The 23,689-nt window shown below is 47.0% G+C and overlaps 1 protein-coding gene across 2 annotated transcripts; it reads right to left on the reverse strand.

The window, feature by feature from the left end:
• Nucleotides 1–3,235: 3,235 nt before the first annotated feature.
• On the reverse strand, nt 3,236–15,749 carry LOC134512719 (uncharacterized). Of its 2 annotated transcripts, XM_063328367.1 has the most exons (9): nt 15,498–15,749; nt 13,470–13,581; nt 12,690–12,834; nt 11,471–11,584; nt 10,754–10,898; nt 9,115–9,263; nt 8,684–8,823; nt 7,192–7,321; nt 3,236–6,797 (listed from the first exon to the last, which is right to left on the reverse strand). In XM_063328367.1, the coding sequence occupies exons 2-8, from the start codon at nt 13,573–13,575 to the stop codon at nt 7,200–7,202; spliced, it is 921 nt and encodes a 306-aa protein (XP_063184437.1). In that variant the 5' UTR covers nt 13,576–13,581; nt 15,498–15,749; the 3' UTR covers nt 3,236–6,797; nt 7,192–7,199. The 2 variants fall into 2 exon arrangements, with proteins under 2 accessions (XP_063184437.1, XP_063184436.1); XM_063328366.1 differs by having other exon boundaries at nt 3,236–7,321.
• Between the last annotated feature and the right edge of the window lie 7,940 nt (nt 15,750–23,689).

Raw genomic sequence — 23,689 nt, forward strand, 5'->3', positions numbered from 1 at the left:
CTCAATTAATTTATGCATGGGTGTTCAAGTAGTTCATGCATGAGCACCTGTTTAATCTGTGCACGAGTGCCCAATTAATTTATGCACAAGAGCCCAAACAGTTAATGCATAAGCACACAATTAATTCATGCATGAGCACCTAATTAATTTATGCATGAGAACCCAATTAGTTGACGCATGAGCACCCAACTAATTTATGCATGAGTGCCCAAACAACTCAAGCATGGGCGAGCCATTAATTCCCACGTGGGGGCTTGAGGAGTTCATGCGTTAGTCCCCAGCCCACGCACACCTGAGCACCCTCTTTGCCCCTGTGTGAGCACCCACTTGAGTCTTGCATGGCTTAGTCCACGCATGGGTGTCTGATCAGCTCGTGCGTACCTGAGTACATAATTATAGAATCATAGAATGACAGAATGGTTTGGGTTGGAAGGGACCTTGAAGATCATCTAGTTCCAACCCCCTGCCATGGGCAGGGACACCTCCCACCAGACCAGGTTGCTCAAAGCCCCATCCAGCCTGGCCTTGAACACCTCCAGGGATGGGGCAGCCACAACCTCCCTGGGCAATCTGTTCCACTGCATAAGTTTTCCTTTTCTCATTAACAAACCAATGATTAGAATTTTGTGTGTTAGTCGTGGTGTGGGAAGGGGCTGCCCTGGGGATGGGGACGGTGTGGCTGGGGAAGAGGGCGCAGCTGGTGCCGTGGCCGATGCCCCTGACAGCAGCAGCTGCTGTGCTTCGACAGCCATCTCCCCTCCCCTGCTCTTTGCCTGGCGTGTGCTCTCTGCGCGTTTTCCTGCTCCTCTTGTTCTGCCATTTAAATGCAGGTGACGTGGTGCTCGCACCCAAGGTGTGCTCACATCTCATGCAAAAGCAGGGGCCAACCCTCTAGCACTCATCACACCTTTAAGACTGCACAGCTACGTCTGCACTATTCCTGAGCTCCCAGTGCGAAGCCACACACCGCTCCTGCAAATGGGGACAATCCTGCTTTTCTGCTCTAGAGACCTTGCAGAGCACCAGGAGCCCCCAAGCCCATTGCTCTGACTCCTGTAGACCCAGCTGATGGCTATGTGGGGACCACAGTGGCGACCATCTCCTGACCCTGTGAAGAGATACCTGCAAAACACAGCTCTCTTCCAGCACTCCCAGTTCACAAGGATAATTGGGAGGGACTCTTTACCAGAGAGTGGAGTGATAGGCCAAGGGGTAATGTTTTTTAACTGGAAGAGGGGAGATTTAGATTAGATATTAGGAATAGATTCTTGACTGTGAGGGTGGTGAGACACTGGCCCAGGTTGCCCAGAGAAGCTGTGGCTGCCCCATCCCTGGAGGTGTTCAAGGCCAGGCTGGATGGGGCTTTGAGCAGCCTGGTCTGGTGGGAGGTGTCCCTGCCCATGGCAGGGGGGTGGAACTACGTGATATTTAAGATCCCTTCCAACTGTAAGCATTCTATGATTCTATGACTCTATGATAAAAAACATAAGAGCATGCTGGAAATGGACCACAACTTTGCCCCCGCTGTTGTTATCAGGCATGCAGCGGGTGTCTCCTTATGATTTCTGGTCTTCATTAGAGGCATCCAGGATGAACTTTTGTCCAATGGGACTTTTCATACCGAATCCACTGCTGTGCCTGGTGGGAACTTTCACATGCCAAGAGTAGTAGGATGGGGCAGAAACACATTTGTAAGGGGCAAAGTGTCCCCTGAACGAGGGTACGCGCAGTGGGTCTCCCAGGAGGCTGCACTTTCGGCAGAGACCACATCCCAAAGCAATGACAGGGCGCAGACGTTTTCTCCCTGGTATTTCTAATGGGATTAAGGTAAAGCATAGGGGTGAGGAAGCCCAGGCTCTGGCTGCCGTGCCGGTCTGGCACAGCTCTTGGACATCTCAGCTCGATTCCTCTGCTCCTCTTTCAGCCCTAGGGCCCTGTCATAGCAAATTATTCCTTTATTCTTCTGTTCCTGCAAACTACGTGGCAAAACGCGCGTTGCAGGGAAAGTGATAGCAATCATGGGCACAAACACGCATACTTTTTTTTCCTCTCTTGGATGAAAATAATTCATGTCATGGGTCACTTCAGCTAAATATTTTCCAGTAGTGCCCTTTTTTTTTAAGGTCAAGTTTTCATTAGAAAAACATCAAGACAAACCAAGTTACCAGCTAACGTCACTGACACTTCCCAGCGCTCCCTAACCCCAAACAGTCCCATCCTGAGTGGGCAACATCCCTTCTCGGCTGGTTAAACATCCCATTTCACCAGCTGCAAAGGTCCTCAAGACTCTTTCTTCCCAAAGAGGAGAGACAAAATACACCATCCTTGTGCAGCTATTCAAGAGGTTTGAGTCAAAGTTTCCGGCAGGGAATGCCCATTGCCCTGTCTCCCGGCTGGTGTGTGCTCCAGCTGGTGCCCTGGCTCTGCCGGGAGCAGGGTCAGGCTCTTGGGCTGCTCCAGCGTTTTTTCCCACATCTTCAGCCCATGCATGAGTCCCGCCCGAGCCCGTAACTCTTTGCTGAGATGCCTTTGACAGAGGGAGCAGAGCTAATCTCCCGACACGGGGCTGTCCCGGCTCTGCACAGATAAAATAAATATTTAGCTTGAAAACATCTAACAGTTTTCAAAGAGCCCGGGATGGCCCAAGCGTGTTTAGACTGTGTGCATAGCAAAGGGCGCCAATGCCTTTAATCATCGTCATATGTATTCGGCGCTTTTATCTGGAGATCTTCACAGTCCTCCACGGAGAGGCTTGTCCTGTTCATCTCTGCTTTGCAGATAAGGAAACGGAGGTGCCGCCAGCAAGGGCTGGATTTGCTCCAGCTCCAGAGGATGAGTATTTGGGGCGCTGAGTTTCGAGCCAGCCTACTTTGTGTTTCCTTTCCAAGGCCAACGCTCCTCCGAGCGAGATGCCTTGAGAAGTGACAAGGCACCAGCAAGAGCCTCATCCATGTTTTCCTGGTGGTGCCCAGCCTGGCCAGTACCACTTGACACCTGTATCTCAGCATCGCTACCCATATCTCAGCATCGGTGCCCGTATCTCACTACGCCCATCACTCCTGGCTGCAGCCAGGCAATGGGTTTGCAAAATTGCTCCCAATTGCAGATGAAAGGCAATCCTGCTTTGGTGCTTTGCATCACGGTGTAACATTCCTCCTCTCCATCAGGCTCAATTTTATTTATTTATTATTCCTTTTCACAGATGCTTTAATATAAAGTAATTAGTACTGAGGGAAGCGTCAAGCCAAGAAGAAATTAGCTTGTAACACAGTGTCTCCTCTGCCTGGGTGCTTTGCTTTTTGGGAGCCCATCAGGAGAGCCTGCCTGAGTTCCGTAGCCAAGAGCATTGTGAGAAGACAGTGGTGGCCTGGGGCTGCAGGCAGGACGGGCTCCAGGACACAGTGCCTGGAGCATGTTGCTGCTGGTGGAAGGTGTCAGAGGGAAGCCTGCCCCGATCCCAACATCTCCTCTGCTCTCACGGTGGCTGAGGAGGAGCCAGCTGAGCCCTAATCCAAGAAACGAGGCACAGTTTTCTCTGGAAGCTGCATGGACTTTATTGACAGCCTGATCCTGGGTCTTATAACCCCATTTTAAAAAAAATTCCTTTTGAATTAGCACATTTGCTCTCCGGTTCAAACGCATATTTCCCCCAAGCCACAACTTCTTCCATGCAACATTCTTCCAAATCAGATTTTCCCAGGAACTTTTACTGAAAAAAAAACTGTCTTGCAGCTTCAGCAATGTCCAGCCCAGCTGATACAGTCCTCTGGAGGAGATATTGCTAAAGTGATGGGTCATCCTTGGATGGAGGCTGCCAGGCACAGAGCGGGAGGGAGCCTGGGCAGGAGCTGGCCCCAGCCAGGAGAAGGAGATCCCTGGGGTAAGCTCTGGGGTTGTCCACCCAGTGGTGGTTTACAGACCACTCTGCTTTTCCCTATCCTCCCATTTAGGCACAGAGCAAATCCCTTCGGAGGATGACAAGCGTAAACCCAGCTTTTGGTATCAGAAAGCAAGGTACGCCTTCACATCCCAGGAACCACACCATGCCTGGCTTTGCCAGCCCCATCCGTCTTCCAGCCCCATGGGGAAGCGAGGTGGCCCAGGGGACTCAGGTCACATCCCAGGCTGGGCTAAGAGACAACATGGACATTTGCCAGGGCCCTGAATTGCCTTTTCAGAAACAAAACTAATTTTTCAGGCTTTGGGTTCTTAAGGCCGCCCGCTTTCCAAGAAATTTTAAATCCAGTAAAACACACCCAAATCCCATAATCTCTCATGGAAACAAAAGCCGGACCAATTATTTTTGCTGAAGAGTGGGCCGGTTTCCAGGTTCATGAAATGCAGCTTTGCTAAAAGAAAATCTCTTGTGGGCAAAACCATGTATCAGTGGTTTTTGAAAACAAATGAAAATAAGGCATTACAGGGGAAAAAAAAAAAAAAAAAAAAAAAAAAGAGGCCTTTAAAAATAGCCTTGGGGCTATCTTTAGCCCCAAGGTTGGAAGGGGAAGGTTCACACTTGTTTTTCATCCCTCTTTCCCCTCCTCCAGCTAAAAGAAAAAGGGACAGATAGGGTATTTTTAGACCCCTGTTCCTGTGCAGTTGCAAGGAAAGCCATTTTTCCCAAAGCCGGCTGGAGCTCTGCTTGCCCCAGCTCCTGGGAAATAGTGCTTGGAGAAGATTCTGGGGACCAGGACCTTATTTGTGGGTGGCCAAAGGGGGGTTGGGTCTAGCTCAACCTAATCATTTTGGGGCGGTTGCCAAGGGCTTTCTCGCAGGGAGGTCTGCAAAAGATTAACTGGGTGCTGCTGTAGCACCTCATCACCACTCAGAAAAAGACCTCTGAGGCTCTTCCTGCAGCTCATTTTAGAGTGGCAAGAGTCGGGTGAAGAGCAGCACCCGGCCTGGTCCCTCACGCAGCGAGGTGGCCATGGGGCAGGGGCTCACACTCCTCCTCAGCCCAGCTGCTCTTCAGCCCTGGGGTGCAGGGATGGGCAGGGAGACAGCTTGGTCCCCAGTGCCCTTGCTCTTCTCCATACCTTTAACAATCTCCGGGAAGTGCAAGGACCCAAACTGCACAAAACCCTCAAGATGTGGGTGCACGGTGGCTTTAGAGAGACACAAAGGTGTTCTCAATTTTACTCCTTTACTAACCATCCCTGATATATGGTTTGCTGACAGATGCGGAAATATTTGGGTGAGAATGGCTACCATAGCTCCAAGCTATTGCACCTGAATGACAGGGGCCAGTTCAGAGCATGCTGAGCACTTGAAAGGTGAAACACAGCCTGGTATGACTTGGTATGACTTCCATCCATCATTTCTGCTGTCCACAGTTGGTTTCATAAGAGCTTTTTGCAATTCTCCAGTCAACCTTTTCCTTTAGTGTCCTAAATAATTGTCCATCATCAAACCAAACCAGCCCTTGATTTTTAATGACTATGTTATCTAGCCCAGGTCTACCATGGCCACCAGCGACCTCCCTTCCTGGAGAGAAACACCCCCTCTATTTCCCAGCTTTGATGACTTAAGGGAGGACACTGCCTTTTATGCCATAGCTCTTGAACTTCTTTAGAAGCCGGCGGCAATATAAACCATTCACCCTTACCTACATGCTTTTTGAGTCCTTCAGAAAACTCCAGGAGGTATGAGACATGACTTCCCTCTACAGAAGACCTGTTGACTCTCCCCAGCTAACTAATATAAAAATTGTAGCCTGTGGTATAGTTTTAGTCATTTGGCCAGTACAGAGACCAGGCAGAGACACCGAGAAAGCCCCTGAAGGCTTGGTTTAGTGTGCTGTGGGGAGGTAGTGTAGCTGCCCTGGTCCAGGAGCCGTTTGTGGAGCGCTTACTCAGGAGGACGCAAAACCTTCCAGGGCTCCCTGCACATTTGCTGCTGCTCAGCCTCACACCAACCACTCACCTTGCCCAGACCCCTTAATCTACAAGCCGGTAGATTTAATATCAGTGTATTAAAGAAGGCATCTTACAGAGTCACCACTGGGAATTTACTAGCCGGGCTCCTGGGAGGCAGAGCTTATAAAATAGAAGTTTAATGAACAGGGTGCTGGGAAAGGCAGTTTAAGTCATACATAGGAATCTGCATCGCCCAAGTCTCTGCCTCTAAGGTTGAGGAAGGCACCATCAGTGGAAGCATCCCAGGAGCACCCCAGCAAGGGAGGGGCAGATGGCTCCAGCAAGGGACCAGGACCCAAGTGATGCAGGAGCTAGGACAGGTGCTTTAGGCGATTTACAGAGTTAGAAGAGTGGTGGAATTAGCCAATTAATTTGAAAATAAAACAGTGTGATGGAATGACAAGAGGAACCGCATTACACTGATTTTGTTCCTCAAGTGTAAGCAATAGCACGCTTTATTTTAGAATAATTCACCTTTGTAATAATATCGCAAGATATTCAGCATTTGAAAGCACCTGCCGTGTAGGAACACTTCCCAGACACCAGTGAGGCACCATCAGCCCTTGAGCAGGCACAGAAAGTAGAGGCAGTGGTCTGACGGTTCAGTCAATCCACTTTTCAGCTTCCTCATAGTAATAGTGAAGCCGCATGAGAAAGCGCTGATCCAGGATGAACTCACTCTACCAGTTCAAATAATTTTTTTTTTTTTTTTTGGTCTTCCTTAAGCAGGCACCCTTTGAAGCAGCAAGCTTTACCCCAGATCAGGTATCATCTCATCTGTACATCCAACCTCCTGCCAGGTTGGCTCCAGCAGGAGGCATGTGGCCAGCACAAGATGTGCACAGTGACTTGACTCCCAGGGACATTTCACTTAGAGCTGCGCTTTAAGAAAAAAAAAAGATGAACCACCAAGGAAAGAATGTGAGCAACAGTCTGTGTAAGCCTGCCAAGTGCCTGGTGACGGCCCCTGTTGCACCAGCAGGAGCAGAGAGCCACAGCTCAGCCGCCACAAAGGTGATCACAGGGCTGTTCAGCTGAAGGACTTTTTCCTGCGCTGATCCGGAGTCAAACTAAACGCAGGAGGGTGCAGGCTCAAGGTGGGGCTGGGAGTAGCTGATCTGAGGGAATGTGGGAGCAGGACAGGTTTGCAGGCACAAGCCACCCACCTTTGGAATTGAAAGGGTTACAGAAAAGCACAAGGCAATTGAGACTGGAAGGAAAGACCAGCAGATGCCCAATTCTTTTTTCTCCCTTTAAAGTATCTGCCACAACATACCAGAGGTCTCAGGCCATGGCGCCTGATGGGTCTGGGGTTTCTGATGCTTCCAGTGGTCTCTTACAGTGTCTCCATATGACTAGTCCAAGCCGCACAGCAAAGATCAAGCAAGTTATTGCCAGCAGAAAAACTAGAGAAGAAACACAGAAGCACGTTAGGGCATGAGAGAAGGTCAGTGCCTCTTGTCATACCCCACCTCCCAGTACAGGGGAAAGGGAGGGGAGGGAAGGAGAACCCCCCTGTATAGAAGCCATTACACCCCCATCAGAGTTGTGTTTTACAGAGTTTCACTGCTACCCAGTCAAACTCGCCCAATGCTTCCAGGTCAAGCCATGTCTAGAAGGGGGAGGCTTTATGGACACAGGAATAAAAACGCATTAACAAAACACCCCAAGAATAGTTGAACTATATAGAGAAACACGCACCGGTTTGGGAAAAGCATTCTTGCCCTACCAGCCGAACAAGCTGAACCACAAAGAATGACGTTTTGCTGGTAGAAGTGCACCTACGGCAGGAACACAGCTGTCTGCCAGAGATCACCCATACCGTCACGTTCCTGGTGACCACAACCATCAGGAGATGGATCTCCAGTGCCCTTCTGCCTTTGGCAGACAAGCTCCGCCAAATCCTGCTGGGTGCTTTTAAGCATTATCAGGCTCCAGCTGCCCTTACAGCAAAAGGGAACACGTACTGGAGTGCCTGCGGTGGTGGTGCCAGTCCAGAAATTAGCTTTTGCCACTGGTATGTAGCAGTGGGAAGGCTGAAGGGTGGGAACATGCTCCCTTCTGCTGACCCTACAGGGGAAATAGGCATCTCAAACTGCTACAGCAGGATTCAGAGTTCAGGCAGCTCACTCTGTTTCATACCAGTATAAACCCACTCATAATGGCGTGGCTTTTGCCAGGCTGTGATTGTATACTTGGACAGCTTAAGCCCTTTTACAATGGATGACTACACTCAGCTACAGTGGCCTGCAGCAACTAAATAATCCCGGGAAAACTTGTTAAGGCCGGCCGGAGCTCTGCGTAGGAGGGGAGCAAGTGCAGGGTTTTGCATTGTGAAATTTAAGCACAACCCCTCCTTGGGTCAGAGACTTACGCGCTGCTCCTACACCCCAAATGATATAGGGCAAACGGAAGTCCACAGTCTTCATCTCAGCCCTCCTCTTCCTTTGGCCTGCTCTGTGTCAGATGGACCCACCAGCAGAGGACCCAAGGGGATGATGAAGAATTGTAGAGGCAAACATATTGCACCGGGAAGCGAACTTGAGGCAACACAAGGTTTTAATCCAGCCCCAAGGCTCAGGGGCAATGATCTCTGCTCTACTCTTTACTTTGCAAAATTAATACCTTCTAATAAATCCCTAGTTCTGCTTTTAATAAATAACACTTTTCAAAGGGCAAGTCTGTCTTTCTGCCCCTAATACACAGGAAAGATGTGGAAGTGTTTACCGGCCTTCTTTTAAGAGTTGGAAACAGTCCAAAAGATTCACCTATAAAAATGCCATTCGTTGTTGGAGATGAAAACGAGAAGTTCTTGCACGCGCTGCCAGTCAGAGCTATTATGACCACTGGGTAGATTGTAAGGTTATAGCGGACATACTTGTCAAGAAAGAAGTTTTCTAGATAAAACCTGTGAAGAAAAAGAGTGAGCAAAGTAAGCATTTTCTCTGTACATTTTTTTTTCACAGAAAGTTTAAGAAAGGAATTGGACAACTAATAGGTTTTTTTTTGCAGGCCAGCGTGGACTAGAGTCCAAAGTTGTTCATTTACTAAAATTCAGAAGATTAATAAAAAGTTATGTAAGGTAAGTTTAGGGGAAAAAAAATAAAGCCATGTTTCATATGTTTTCCATGTCAAGCCCTCATTTGTGAGGGATTGAGGCGTCTTCCAAGCTTGGTGGGAACCCCATGAGGTTGCTTACCATATTACTAGGGCAAGAGCAAGGATGCTTAGAGAAGCAGTCGTCGCTGTCTCGTTGGACACATTCCACTTGTAGATCAAAACAACGGCAAAGTTCAGCAGAGTGGCGATGGTGGTCCATGTTGCGTACAGCGCCAGCCCATTCTGGACCTGCCGTGTAGCACAGCAAGGTGACAAACAGTCATTAAAAAAAAAAAAAGGTAGTTCCTGTTTGTCTTTTGTGACCCATAGGTCCTGGGGCAGTTAAGCCAGCCTTCTGGACCTAGCTGCAAGGAAAGTCCCTCAACGTGGGGGAAAGCTGAAGCCTTGAAGCCCCCAAAGTACCCCAGAGATCCATCCCAGTGGCAGCTGCATAATTCCCTGTACAAAGCCCTGGAACCCCAGCAGGGGCTTCCCATTCCCACTCCAAAGGACAGAGCTCTGGCCACCCAGCCCAGTTGTTGCAGGCTGCTGTAACTGGCAGAGAGAACAGTTTTTTTGAATCTCAACAACCTCCCAGCAAACATCTTTGCTACATGGAGCCTGCAGCAAGCAATATCAAGGGATGAAGTCACTTCTGAGTGAGGACGGGGAACCCAGCTATTCCCATTTCTGTGTTATACTGGTGTCTCAGGGAACACAATATAAGGGTGTAAAGAACAGAGCCCGCTCCCAGTTTGTGCCAAGAGATGTAAACACATCCCTGGAGGTGTTCAAGGCCAGGCTGGATGGGGCTTTGACCAACCTGGTGTGGTGGGAGGTGTCCCTGCCCATGGCAGGGGGGTGGAACTTGATGATCTTCAAGGTCCCTTCCAACCCAAACCATTTGGTGATTCTATGACACACTTCCAGCAGGGTTGGTAGGAACTTTGCTGTGCAGAGCCTCCCATATTTTCAAACATATTTTTCAAAAGCACTAGCATGTGCTTTTTCAGCTGACCCACTTTGCTCGGTGGGCAATGCCAACATCAAGCAAAGGAACTAAAGGTGGTTAAAGCACAGACAGCAGCCGTGGGAGGAACTGCAGTGTCCTGGGTGGGGAGGAAGGGCTTGCAGGTAGCAGGTTTGAGCTCGGAGAGGCACAAGAAGTGATGGAGCATGAGTATGTTTATCTTACTTTCTCTGGGGGGTTTGGCAAACAAACAGCTACTCATCTCAGAGACAGCAGAAAAGTAATTTTCTTCCAGATTTTGCTGAAGCTCAGAAAGGCAGCTGCATTTGAAGCCTTGGGCAATGTACCGTTTCCCATATAAGAAATATATAATTTTTTGTCGTCGGATACTGGGGACATCACCATCAGCTACAGCAACAGAAGCCACCCTTAGCAATGGCCTCTCCATCTATAAGAAATATTCTTCTCCCCACCCCAAACAAAAGTGCGGGCTGAACCTTTCATACATCACTGAAAACTTCATTCTGTAGTAGCTGAAGAAGTACAAGGGGTATACCTCGCTCTGAATCATTCCTATGATGTCTGATAGGAAACTGAGGGGCAATTAAGCCTGCGTGTACCTGCAGCAGGCATGAGTTAAAGTCAGGGCAGAAATCGTCCCTTTAGCTATTCTCCTGTCATTGAATCTTTCATTCTTAATACCTTCAGCTCAGGGGTTTGTTATTTTTTTAGCTTTTACCGACAGCACATTTTCCCAAATGCCACCTACTAGGATGCGGATGAGCCAGAGATCAGCTTTGTGACCCTTCACAAACCACGAGGAATGGATGCTCAGCGCTCGGTGTGAAATGAAGAGGGCGGCACACGTGGTAAAAGTCAGGGCTGCCAGGAACACCAGGGCTGGAAGGAGGTATCTAGGACAAAGAATACATGCACACACGCCGCGTACAATACATTTCAGTGGTGTCACAATGCTTTAATTCATAGTGCCTGGCCTTTACTGACTTGAAGTTAATCAGCCTTTAATGAAGGTAATCACTACATGTAACCCTCGTTTTGACATACTGCTATTTTACACTCTTAATCACAAAGTTATTATTTTCCTGACTGCAACTGATTTCTTCACCTTTTGACAGAAGTGCTATTATAAGCCCTTCATGTGACCACAATTATGAAAACAGTCCCAACCAAGGAGCTTAACTGTGTTTATGAGAGGCATGTCTCTTGTCCCACCTGGGGAGGGGGGAAACCACAGAAGAACAGCACCTTTGAGGAGATCCTAGACTTCAATAACTAATCCATCTCATGGGCAAGATGAAAGCAGCATACAAAACCCCCAAACTTTTACAAAAGCTACCTTTTAACAAGGCCTGCCAGGCGGTTTCGCTTGGATTAAGCATTCACACATATGGGCGAGGGGAAAACAGAGTATTGGGGCAGTCCCAACAAGAAGGTTTGAAAACATCTGCAGCAAAAGGTGACTTACTCTCGGTCCCACAGAAACAGCCATCCAACATTGAGGCCATTATTCAGAATCCACATCATATAAAAAGGTATCGGCAGCAAGTCTGGCTTTATGTAGACACATCCAAGTTCATTCCTGCCAGAAAAAAGTGGGTATGGAGAAAGGAAAACAATGCCTGTGTTGACCAAACTTTCTTGGCTTCATTTTCCTCATACTAACAGGTACTCTATGTTGAGTTAAACATTTCAGCTTAAATCAGACTATTTCTCCTCTGCATCCTTCTCTGGCATATAACAGAGTCCCTCTGGCTTTCCCCATCAGAATGTTGTCCCATGGTACAGAACTTCTTGCTGGTCTCAGCACCATCACAGATTCAGTGGGTGCTAACGACCCACTTAGTGTCCAGCCATGCATGCTGCAGTGCCACCACAGGTGGTGGTGGCAATGGCACAGTCATGAGATTTTAGCCCAGTTCTCAGAGGAAAAAAAAGCTCCTGGGATAGTAGAGTGAGTATATAAGCGTATATATTTTTGTGTTATGTTGCACATGTGTGTATATGGACTTGATCACTCTTGTACAAACACATCTTTCTTCCCTCAGCCTTCAGTGTTGGCCAGTATCAACTGCCTGACTTCTTACACATCATGTGAAAACAGTAGATACACAAGAGTCAAACTATGCAGTCAATGACTTGACAAGAGCGGCAATGTAAGTCTGTCCCACAGAAGACACCACGGAATATTACAGATATTGCCTAGTACTGCACGAGGCAGTTAGCGATCTCATAGCCCCAGGAAGAGCTTCAAGTCCAGTTCAATGAGCCAAGAGCCTTCCCAATGCCAATTCTCTGATCTCTAACAGCAAGTAAACTCAAAGTATTAGCTCCATAATTCATTAATTTTGCCCCTGTGGATTCTCAACATCTAGCAGTGGCCAAGTCCAGGTACTGGGTAACTCTGTCAGACAACACAAATGAGTGGAAATCAGGCCTCACAGAACAGTTTACGAGCTTTGTAGCCTGTTTACACATTAGAGCAGTTTGTATACGCTTCCAAACTGCTTCCCCGCTTTGGATGCTGAACTTAGAAGATGCTCCAGCAGCAGAGCTTCAGCACGTCAAGTCAAGAGGAATGGCAGTGGGTTTACTCTGACTAGAAATCCCAGAAAATGAGGCAAGAAGCTGAGCTGCAGAAGGGAAGAGCCACTGTCCTTCATTTATACCGTAAGCAGGGAAAATACCTTCGGCAGATCCCTGACAAGGCATAGAGAAGCCAGGCCAGCTGCCAGGCATAGATGACATTCCAGATGAGGAAAGTCCAGCCAGCTGGTGTGAAGCCAGTGTTGTACTTCGCCGAGATGTTTCCAGGGGTTGTCCTGAACAGACCTGCAGTGGTGAATGTTAGTGAATGTTATTGCAGGCAAAAGTGTTGCTACGTACTAAAGATGGGGAAAGACTGATAATTTCCTTCGCCCTGCAATCTTCCTCAAGGATTAGTCCACACCTCAGTGGATCCAAGGGAGGTGAGGGGATGCCTTTGTGAAAACAAGCCATGTGCTGCAGTTGGCTTGCCTTTAGCCACCCATTATGGGATCACTGTCCCTGTGGGGAACCCTGAGCACCTTCCCTCTTATACAGAGCTGGAAAAGCCAGTTGCATGAGCTGGGTAGTGTTCAAAACAAGCACCACTGCCCTCTGTAAACCCACAGCAGCAGCCCAAACAGCTTCCACCAGCGACACAAGGACAGCGTATGCAAAGACTGGCTTTCACCTGCTGCTAGATCCAAGATCACCAGGGACAAGACCATTTCCTTCGATTTCAAGGGTCTGGAGAGGGCTCAGGCACCTGGGTGTAACATCTGCAGGATGCACCAGCTACCTCCATCTTTCACAGTTCAAGGTGTATTTGGAGAAGCAATGAGGTGACAAACAGAACTCTCCCATCCAAAGCACCTTCTATCATTTAATGGTATAATGCATGACGCCCACCGCTCTGAACAAAGACAGTTTGCTTGCGTTACCTTTGAATATCCCAGTGGCATTTCCAGCATTCAGTATGACCATGACCGTGAAAGCAGCCAGAGCTAGAAACACCACAAAAATCTTCAGCTTGTGTATAGCATCCATTTTACCCTGCAAAAAATTAGAAATATTGTTTTGCCACCCTAATGCATGCCTGGGTTTGCCCCATGTCCCAGAGCCTGTTTTGGAAGTAACATAGTAAATTCCCCAGTTTCAACCGCTAACTTTTATTTGTTGGGGTTTTTTTCCATAATAACTAAAGGAGGCCTTACACAGGCCAGGAGCTTCTTTCTTTGAACCAGCACCCTTTTGACAGCAGTCAATGTCAGCAACCCAGAGAATAGCCCACAAACAGGGCAAGCAACAGATAGTTCCCCAGAATACTCTTCCAACAGCTCCAAAAGTTATAGTAGCATCATCTTCAATAGTCTCTTATGGGTTTTTAAGACTAAACTCTCCAGATCCATGAAGTGACCTGATGATCTGTGGAAAAAACCTGTCTAAGATTGACTGATACCTCCTGCTGCCAGCCCCCAGCACTGTAATGGCTGAAGACCCCCATACACATTTCAGATGGAGAGCGAACACCGCAAACACCTGGGAAAGCTGCCTGCTTTCTGGACAACCCTGAAGCACAGAAGCAAAGAGACCTTGCTGCGGTTGCAGGATCGAAATGGGAAGCCCCAGAGTGGCCAGCGAGCAGCCACCACAAGTCCCTTACTGGCCTAGCACAAGGGACATAGCCCAGGTTTGCCTATGGATGTATTCCAAAGGTTTTTAAGGCCTAAATAATTAGCAAGCAAGCGTAAAAGAGGGATTCCAGCTTGTCCTACATCACTATTGCAGTTTTACTGAAGCAAGCAGGCCTATCATTTTTCCCTTCTTTAAGAACCTCCTCATCTACTGGCTGCACAAAAGATATAAATTATCTTACAGGTCTCAAGAACCTTATAGATTGTAAAAATCTACAAGCCTTAAAAAAAAAAAGTAGTATGTAAGCAGTGATTTGAGCTCTCCTAAGCCATCTCCATTAGTTCAACATTTTTCTATCAAGGGAAATTTTTGTGCCACCTGTTAGATTAAGCATACATGTGTCTACGCTATCAGCGACAGCTTTATTTTCCCATCACAGCTCAGCGATTGAGCTGCCTTTCTCTATACAATGGCATTTCAATGCCTTCCAGGGTTGGCAGGAATAATAACTGGGTTGTTCCAAGCTGCTCAGCGTCGAACTAATAAATTCCAGTCCTCACTTCAGTGGATGCTTTTATAGTTCCGGGCTTTGTTCCTGGACTGAGCTGCATCCAGATATATCACAAGGAAGTGGGAGGGGAAATTATGTTCTCTGTAAATCCATGCAAGCTTTTCCCTTTTCAGTTTAATCTAAATAGAAAACCACTTTTTTTTTTTTTTAAATGAAAGTCCTATGTGGAAGAGCTCATTTAACTCAAGGTATGAAATCCCAATAAGATTTGTCAGTCAAACCCCAAAATAATGTATTGTCTTCAACAGATATGCTGAATTAGTAAATTCTCAGAAGAAAAATCTACTTGTCTTAAAGATATAATTTCTGACTCATAAAATAACTGACCTGCATATTTCTGAAAGCCAGGAAAAACGTAGGAGAGGAAATATCACTGTACACTTGTCCTACTCTTATATTCTTCCCTTGAACACTGACTTTTGGCCGCTCTGAACCAGTCCAGGGGACTAGGTAGTCCTTTGATCTCACTGTCAGGCCAAATCTATGTTCTCCTGACGGTCCTGTAATTGACTTCAGCACCACGCTTCTTTTTTGTCAGCATATTTGGAAGAGACGTGATTACGCAGCCTCAGAGAAACCCATACTGGCTTACAGAAGCCTAGGAGGAAAGCCTTGTTTTTAAAAGCCAATCAATAGTTTCACTACTGTCTCTCACCCTCCTGTCTCCCTCTAATTTATTGCTGGCAATACACATCTGCAATATTTCCCCGCCTGCAGTTATCAGCCACAAACACCCTCGAGAAGAATCAGAAATATTACTCACAAGGATCTGGCAGCGCTTTTACAGCTGTAGCTCGGCTCCCACCAGCGCTGAGGAGCCTCCGCCGCTCACCCTTATCGCAAGAGACAATTTTACACAACTTTCAGCAGATTAATAAACAGGCATTATTTAAAACAAAAAAAATCCACAGTAGTTAGACATGCTTTCTGCCAGCGAGCTGCAGCCTCTGATTGGCTAATGCCTCCCAAAAACAAGCACTTATGCAAGAGAAATGCGATTACTTAACGAGGGCCTTTTATAACAGCCAGAGCAAGGCAGGCGCCCAGCTTTTTGGCAGACAAAAGCCACCGAGCTCCCGCCTGCTTCGTCCTTCCCCGTCTCTGCCACAAGGAGGGAAACACAGCACTTTGCTCCAAAATTATTGCATCTTAAAAAAAAAAATCATAGCCAAGGCAGCGTTCCTGTGTGGGAGAGGGGATGCTGGCAGGAGCAGCCACAGAGACAGCCTGGATTTGGGGTTTAGGGAAGCTGGAGATGGGACACGCTGCGAGGTCTGGGTCCCCTGAGCAGCTACGGAGCTTCCTATGGCCTGAGCTCCGTTCAGGACTTGGCACGCAGGGGGCATTTTATAGTGTTAAATGTTGTATAGGTATGAGTAACTCCTCACGCACAGCAAGCACTTGGATAGTGGTCCTGTGTTTTTATACTTCACATCTATTCCTTGCAGTGCAATGCATACTCCATCGAAAAATCCACAAAGCTGGGCTTTTTAAAGTAATTCCTAGATCTGAAGGACTCCGGATACCTCAGGGAGAGCCTTCCTGCTGTCAGAACCAGAAAAGAAGGAAAAGCGAGAAGACAACCCCAAACATGAAGTGCTAAATGGACTTTTCCAAGATTATTATTTTTTTTTTTTGTTAGAGATTGGTTTCAAGCGTATTCCACGGGTAAGGTTTTGTTTGGAAACAGAGAAGGCTCCTGCTCCCACTGGAAGGCAGTCCCACAGAAGCAGAGGAAGCCACACCAGCATCTCTGCCTGCTGCAGGGCTCCAGCCTCACCACATCCACTCCTTTCGTCTTATATTTCTGCTTCTTTCCCCTCAGATTTAAAGCATTGCAGCCAATTAAAAATAAGCTTCAGCATCACAACACTATTTACCTTGTGCGACTAGAGCGCCTACCGAGGAGACAGTCTTGCTGGGGACTCCCCCACGTGAAACGGGGGCAGGGAATAAACTAAATCCCATCCTCCTCTGCCTTTGGGGTAGGGGTACGAAGCCTACATGAACATGGATTTTCATCCAGTGAATTGGGGGCAGGGGGGCATCTGAAATTCTTTACTTAATACAAACAACTATGTTTCACACTGTTAGGCACAGCTGATTAGCCAGGTCCACGCACATATAAATCAAGGGCAAGTTCCACATGGGGAAACATTGGCCAAACAGGAGAATCAATGCATACTTTGCTGTCCCACATTCTTGCTGGTTACTTATATTTTATTATATATGGATCTCTCTTCCCAGCAAGGCAGCGCCACGGTAGCAGTGGCCTTGTCTTCTTGCTGCAATAAGCCAGGCAGAAGCTTTAGGCCCACATTCTGTATTTCAAAAGTTATTTTTTTTCAGAATAGCTTGCAACACAGGACTTGCATAAAATATTCAATTTTATCATGTGGCTCTATGGAAATCCCCCAAACTGTGTTTAGAAAGTACAGAGGAATGTACTTAGTGCTTATAAATGTGTTAAAACCGAACAGTTCTTGCTTCACGAGGCTGCACGGCGTTGCCAGAAGTGGGAATGCTCAGTACAGCTACAGCTCTAAGACACCAGTGTCAAACTCAAAGCAAGCATCCATGGAAGAGCCCTACCTTTCTAGCGTCTTCTTCACTGAAAGGAATTTTAGACTTACATCTTCCGCATGGGTTTCAGTTGAGGAAGAGAGATTTTACTGTCAGGTGAGCAACAAATGCAGTTGTATACATTTCAGCCAAGACATGGCTGTTAATATTTGTATGCAACAGAGGGAAGCAGGATACCATCCACGTTCAAAAAAAGGTCATGTCTTGAAATCAAGATACTCAGCAACAATGAAATCACTGGAACCAATTCCGCAACATGGCCAGTGTTCAGGACTTTTCAAGACAAGCTGCTTTGAATCGAACGTAGGTTTGTAAGTCATGGTAGAGGAACGCAGTTCCCAGCTAACAGTTATTTTACCATTATGGCAGTTTTCCACTGAAAAGCAAAGAGGAATATACATACTCTTCCTGTATTACCAAAAATCTTTAAAAGAGGGTCTATCCTCAGAGTTCTCATTTGTAATTTCCCATAGGAAAAAAAAAAAACAGGAAAAAAGTTGCTTTTCAAGAAGAGGAGATCTACCATGCCCATCCTTCCCCACGCACACTCCCTGCAGCACCCTGGTGTGTTCCACCAGCATCAGTGCACCTCAGACACCAGGTCACACGCGATGCTGGGACTGGTTGTGATGGGACTACAGCTCTGCTGTCACTCCCCCATGCAGTGTAAGCATTTACAAGGTGCTGAGCTAGCATGAGCAGCCTTTGCACTGGAATTAGTGCCCTGCTGACAAGAGGAAGATTTAAAAAAAAAACCCACCAAACAAACAAACAGACATGAATCCTCCCTGCTAGTTGCTGAAATAAGACATTATGAGCACAGATAGTTTGTGTCCCAGCACAGAAAGTGGAAGCACCAATTGCTTTCTACCTAAAGGTACTACTGCAGAGGCCCTGCCCCCAAAATAAACTTTTTTTTTTTGCACTGTGCAGGAACTGAGACAAGTCCATCTGTGGGCACCTCACCCACTTAATGGCACGTGTTATCATTAGCGGAAAGCTCCAGAAAGCAAAGCACCAGAAAAGCCATTTCACAGGCACCACAGAAGACTCTAATGTCATCTAGGACAGAGTTGTTTATCTCTTATCTGGAGACCAGCAGAAATAGTTGAACTAAACTAGTGCCAGGGTAGTGGTTATATTCACTTCCAGCCAAGCAACTCAAAATAAAGTAGTCTATGAAAGGGAGAAGGTCTCAACACCGAAGGACGCACACGGGCAGGGAAGAGCTGACCTGAAAAGCAGCTCTGTGCGAGTCCCAAATGCAGATGTGAGAGAGGACGGATACAGCTCCTTGTCCCGGATGCAGCCACCAGCAGGGATGTCCAGGTCAAGGCAGAAACTCTGTCCTCTGACACACGCCGAAGGGCCTGACAGTCCTCACAGCCACCCCCAGTGGGGCAGAAGTTTCAGCGACTCTGGACCCGATCCCCAAAGCCTTTTGTCCCCATCAGCAGCAACGACTGGTCTAAATCCAAAATGCATTCTGCACACTCAACACTCCCGTTTGATTTTTACGGCCACTTGCTCTAACTCCAGCCTTTCTCGACGTGCCAGGCAAACTGGCACCCAGGAGTCAGGGACCTCATTGGGAATCATTTCCAGGCCAAGTTCTGCAAATGTTGAGCACCAAATATACTAATCTTCTAATGAGAGCTCAAGCATCCTAATCCTGCTGTGGGTTAATCTGGGTGCCTTCAATGCCAGGGATTAGCCTTTCCACACTGCTAAAAGGGATGGGATTTGACCAGGCACACCAGGATGGGCACACAGCAGAGACGATCTGCATTAGCAATCCCCTTTGGATATTTTTAAGGCAGAAAATCATCTGCTTTTTATTGTCGGAGAACAGAGCAGATCCGCCCTTTGGCAGCAGGGAAATCTCTAGGTTTCAGAGAGCAAGAACAGTAACAGGAATCCACTGCCCACTTATGTTCAACCAGACTTTAAGGCAGCTGCCACACTAAAATTCATTGACTGATCTCCACCAAATCTTCTCTTTGAACTCTAGATTACAGATGCTGTTGTAAGTGTTTAAGGAACTCAAACTAACCCCCGCCCCACTCTTGTGAGAAAGAAGGGAAAAAAAGGACAACGCACTTCTGTCTTCAAGCTAAACTTCATGAGACAAACAACTGAAAATATTTTCCCCACATGTTCTCACTTACTGGTGAAGCGCAGGGAGGTTTGCCTTCTTCAAGAGCAGCCCAAGGGCCAGCCAAGCAGCCCATCAGGCTGGGAGCTCAGCATCCGGCAGAGCACAGGTACGAGAAGCTAGAAACTCACCTGCACAACCCAGCCCTCCAAACACGCCGACTGCGAAGAGATGGCAAACCCAGCAGAGTTAAGCAGGCATGAACAAGGACACATTTATAGGGCTGGACATCTTCATTTTGTGACCTTTATTTTGGTTCAATCACGTGGCACTACTGCTGCTCACCAGACACACCTCCCCCCACGTCCTCCTCTGTCGCTGGAGGAGTGACACACAACCAACAGCGTCCATTCTGTACTTTGTTTGGCCAGCAGCACTTCTGTATCCTTAGTGATTTTAAAAATACAGACATATTAACCTCCTGGGTAGCTTTCCTCTGCCCTTACCACTATCACCCCTGAATGCTTCACGTGCGTTTTTATTTCTTTTTCCTCCCCGCAACTCTGTGAGAAAGAGCAAGAGGCACCCAGGCAACAAGCCCCTTGCAGCACAGCAGATGTTCTATAAGCCCTCAGTGGGGATAGGCAGCTATTTGGCAGAGCCCACGTGGCCAGCCAGCGCGGTCAGGCACAGAGACAGGTAGGAAAGGAGAAAAACACACCTGGATTGCAGTCAGAGCACAAGTTTTTCTGACTTCTGTGAGAGCGGAGAGCTGCCTTCATTTTATAGCCACAGCATCCAGGTCAGCGAGAGCCTCTCACGCGGAAAGCCTGCTTTGCAACTTGGGTGGCCTGGTTTCCTTTATGGCATTTTTGTGGCACTTTACATGCTTAAACGCCGTAGTGTCGCCTATAACTGACAGCGTTCGGTGCATCCCTCAAATGGGCTGCGTGCATCTCAAGCCGAGCATTTGGAAAAGGAGAAACACAGCAAACATTTTAACTGCAGTAGCTTTCCTACAAGAGGGCAGCAGGAAGCTTAAACAGATAACTTCAATTCACAGCAGCTGAGTGCCTGGCTTTGGCACAAATACTCCTGTAACATAGCAATTTTGCAATCTAGTTATCTAGATAGTGTGGTGTGGTTTTTTTTTTAAAGGCAACTGCAACATATATAAAATGCCATCACATGGATATATATCACCTCCCACATAAATCATTAGCAGAACTGGAACATTTAGTTCCATCACAGTGCAAAATCGGTGGAACAAAACTCATTGCAAGACCTCACAGACAGAGAAGGCGATTTTTGTTAAAGAGAACCCAATAAGCTGATTCCACCCACTCTTCCATCAACATACTCACATGTGCAGAGCTGTGTGCGTCAGTCTGGCCAGGATCACCTGTGTGCAGCAGGAAGCACTTGGGATAACACCATCATGGCCTCATTGAACCTTCTGGGCTCCTCTCTGGTTTTGGATGCAACTTTTATACCCCTTAGCAGTGGATATTCCGGTCTTGTTCTTCACTGCCTTGCCTCATCCCTCAAGAATTTCAGGCAAAATTGAGTCTTGTTACCCTTATCTGGGCATTCCACAGCTTCAGCACTGTTGATCATTGTCTTGTCACCTTATCTCTAAGGCTTCAGCTTGTTCTTTGTCCTCTGGTTATTTGCATGAAACATGGGGTGGCTCTGCAGCAATTAATACATGCCACTCCTTTAACCCTTCATCTGCTGTTTCTCTGGTGTCTTCAGCCATGCATTTCCATTCACACCAGTATTAGTATTTCTGTTAAACTCTCCTGTGCGGGGCAGGTCTTAACCACATGAGATCCTGGCACAGCAAACAAGTTGGAAGCTGTTAACTTTCCACGGACCAAGGAAAGGAACAACCTTGGCAACAAGCTACACAGGTTTTGGCTGACCATACAGAAATTCCGAGGTCATAAGTTTCTGTATATTGTGGCAAATTTTAGGCAGCAGGCCCTCTAACAGTGGTAAGGGCAAGGTTCTCTTGTGTCTATGTTACCACACAAGCTTCATTCACCCTCTTTCCCACACCCCCTCGTCCTTGCTTGCGCATCCACTCACCTGTCTCAGTTGCCCCATCACCTTCAAGAAAATACCATTTCTAAACGCTGTTTCTGCCAACCTCTGCCTTCTCTCACACAAGGATGTTAATAAGCATTTTCATAGACCTATAACTTGACAGAATTATTTGTCTGCTTTTCAAAGGCAAAAAACTCCCACACCCTTCGCTCCAGGTTGATCTTCCAGCCAAATCTCCAGGCTGCCTTTCAGAACATGGAAGCGTTAAAATAATCAAGCAGCTATGTCAGTTAGAAATTTAAGGAAAAACACCAGTTTCCTCCTAAACTTAGTAAAAAGCCTTCTGTACTATAACTTCTCAGACAAAAGCTAAGCCTGAGGCAAGCAAGAAACAATGGAAAACAGCAGCAACAAGGGAAAAGTGCAGCCAAAGAAGAAATTTTGGTTAAGTCAGAAGTGAAGAGAGGGAGCTCTAGCAGGAAGCATAAAGGAAGCCAAAACTGCAAACAATGTTGGTGTTTTGGCCTACAGTAAAAGCATTTCATGAAGACATGTATACGCACACCCACTTATGTAGATCCTCACAGAGCGCTTTGCAGCCTCTCCAGAGTCATGCAGTGGGGCTCTTCTTTCTCATTCAAGCTGGAGACCAAGTAAGCCCATGGAAAGTCATCAGAAAACAGGGGCTTTGCATCTTGGGGAGGTGAAATGCAGGTTCTTGTAGAAGCTTCTTTCAACCTACAAAGGGTCCCAGGCCCCACCAAGCATCACTTGAGACCTGCCTACTCCTGCAGGTGTAGATGAAAACCTACTCCCAGTGCATCTGGTGATTTGGGGTAACTTCCATTTCAGACTTGAGATGCCTTAGAAAAGGCTTGTTCTTTGGAGGGACAGGAGTTCCTTCCTCAGGTAGCATCAGAAGGTGTCTAAAGAACAGGCATCCAGAAAGGTCAGCAGCAAGATCAGCCGCTCCTTTTGAAGGCCACTAGCACATTGATGAGGACTGAGCTCTCAGGGTGTCAGAAAGAGCTGACAAGAGTCTCACTACTGTGCACCTCAGGGAGGCAGCATCAACTCTGTAACAGCAGCCTCTTGTCATATTTTCCACTGACAGCCAAAAATCTGTGTTGTCTTAATCCAAATACCCTTCGGGATTATCGTGGTGTTACCTTTTGCAACTCAGTCTTCAAAGCAGTGCCTGCCCTTCCTCCTTTTCTTCCTTCCTACTAATTAATTTTTTTTTTTAGTGAAACTTATTGTGTTAGCAGTTTTGATCTGGTTATTCTGCTAGGCTTGTCTAGAGTCAAAATCCACAAAGCCGTAGTGCCATCGCTACAAGCTTGCTCCCCTGCCTGGGAAGCTAGCTGAACTGCCAGCTCTCCAGATAACACCACGACATCCTTTTCTTCTTTGTAACAGCTTCCAAATGTCTGAAGGTGCCATCAGCACAGGGCTTTAGTAGTCTCAACATCTAAGGCACATCACTGGCATGTAGTGTGGGTCACCACACAGGTGGTCGGCTGGCCAGTCAATCCCCACACCACCTTCATCAGCATTAGCAGCTCAGGCCACCACACAAATTTAGGTATATCACAACCTAATTTCTTTTAAAGCCTGTGAAAATGACAGAGTTAAATCTACATCAGCATCGTTCTCACCTAGTGTTTTTATTTTATAGACACAGAAAGGTTATTACTGCAAAACAAATTATTTGGAGGCTACATAATCTGCCAGTCCACCATGTGGCCCTGCAGAGCTCTTACATATAAACACCAGAAGATAAGACCCACTTTGAAGACCTACCTGTAAGCTACTGGGATTCAAGGAGAATCAGGGCCAGTATGAATTATGAAGAGACTTGCTCCAACCACAGATACTTTCTCAGAGACCTCACCAACAGCGTGAGAAAAAACACATGAATTCCACCTCTAAAATTAGGAAATGCACACTATAAAGAGCAAACCCCAACAGTAAGGATTTTTTTTTTCCTGCAATGTGAAGTAGTCCACAGCTGACGTGCAAGACAGTTTTCCTTCTTAAGTGAGTTTGAACCACAAGAGCTCTGGTGTTTTCCTTCCAGCCTACCGCATTCGTGCTTTGCGGCAAGTGTAGCTCAAAACTACCTGTTACAGTAATAAAATAAAGTAATAACAACTAGATCCATCATTCATTATGATGAAAGGACTGTCTGTCATGGCAGGATCACATTATACCAGTGTAGGCTATAA

The sequence above is a fragment of the Chroicocephalus ridibundus genome, chromosome 3 (genome assembly GCF_963924245.1).
Source record: "Chroicocephalus ridibundus chromosome 3, bChrRid1.1, whole genome shotgun sequence".
NCBI lineage: Eukaryota > Metazoa > Chordata > Aves > Charadriiformes > Laridae > Chroicocephalus > Chroicocephalus ridibundus.

Excerpts from the sequence above, each read along its gene's own strand:
- LOC134512719 (XM_063328367.1), bottom strand. The coding sequence starts at position 13,575 with ATGGATGCTATACACAAGCTGAAGATTTTTGTGGTGTTTCTAGCTCTG. Across the intron at positions 12,835-13,469 it reads TGCCACTGGGATATTCAAAG|GTCTGTTCAGGACAACCCCT; the intron begins GTAACGCAAGCA and ends TCACCACTGCAG. Across the intron at positions 7,322-8,683 it reads AACGAATGGCATTTTTATAG|TTTTTCTGCTGGCAATAACT; the intron begins GTGAATCTTTTG and ends TTTCTTCTCTAG.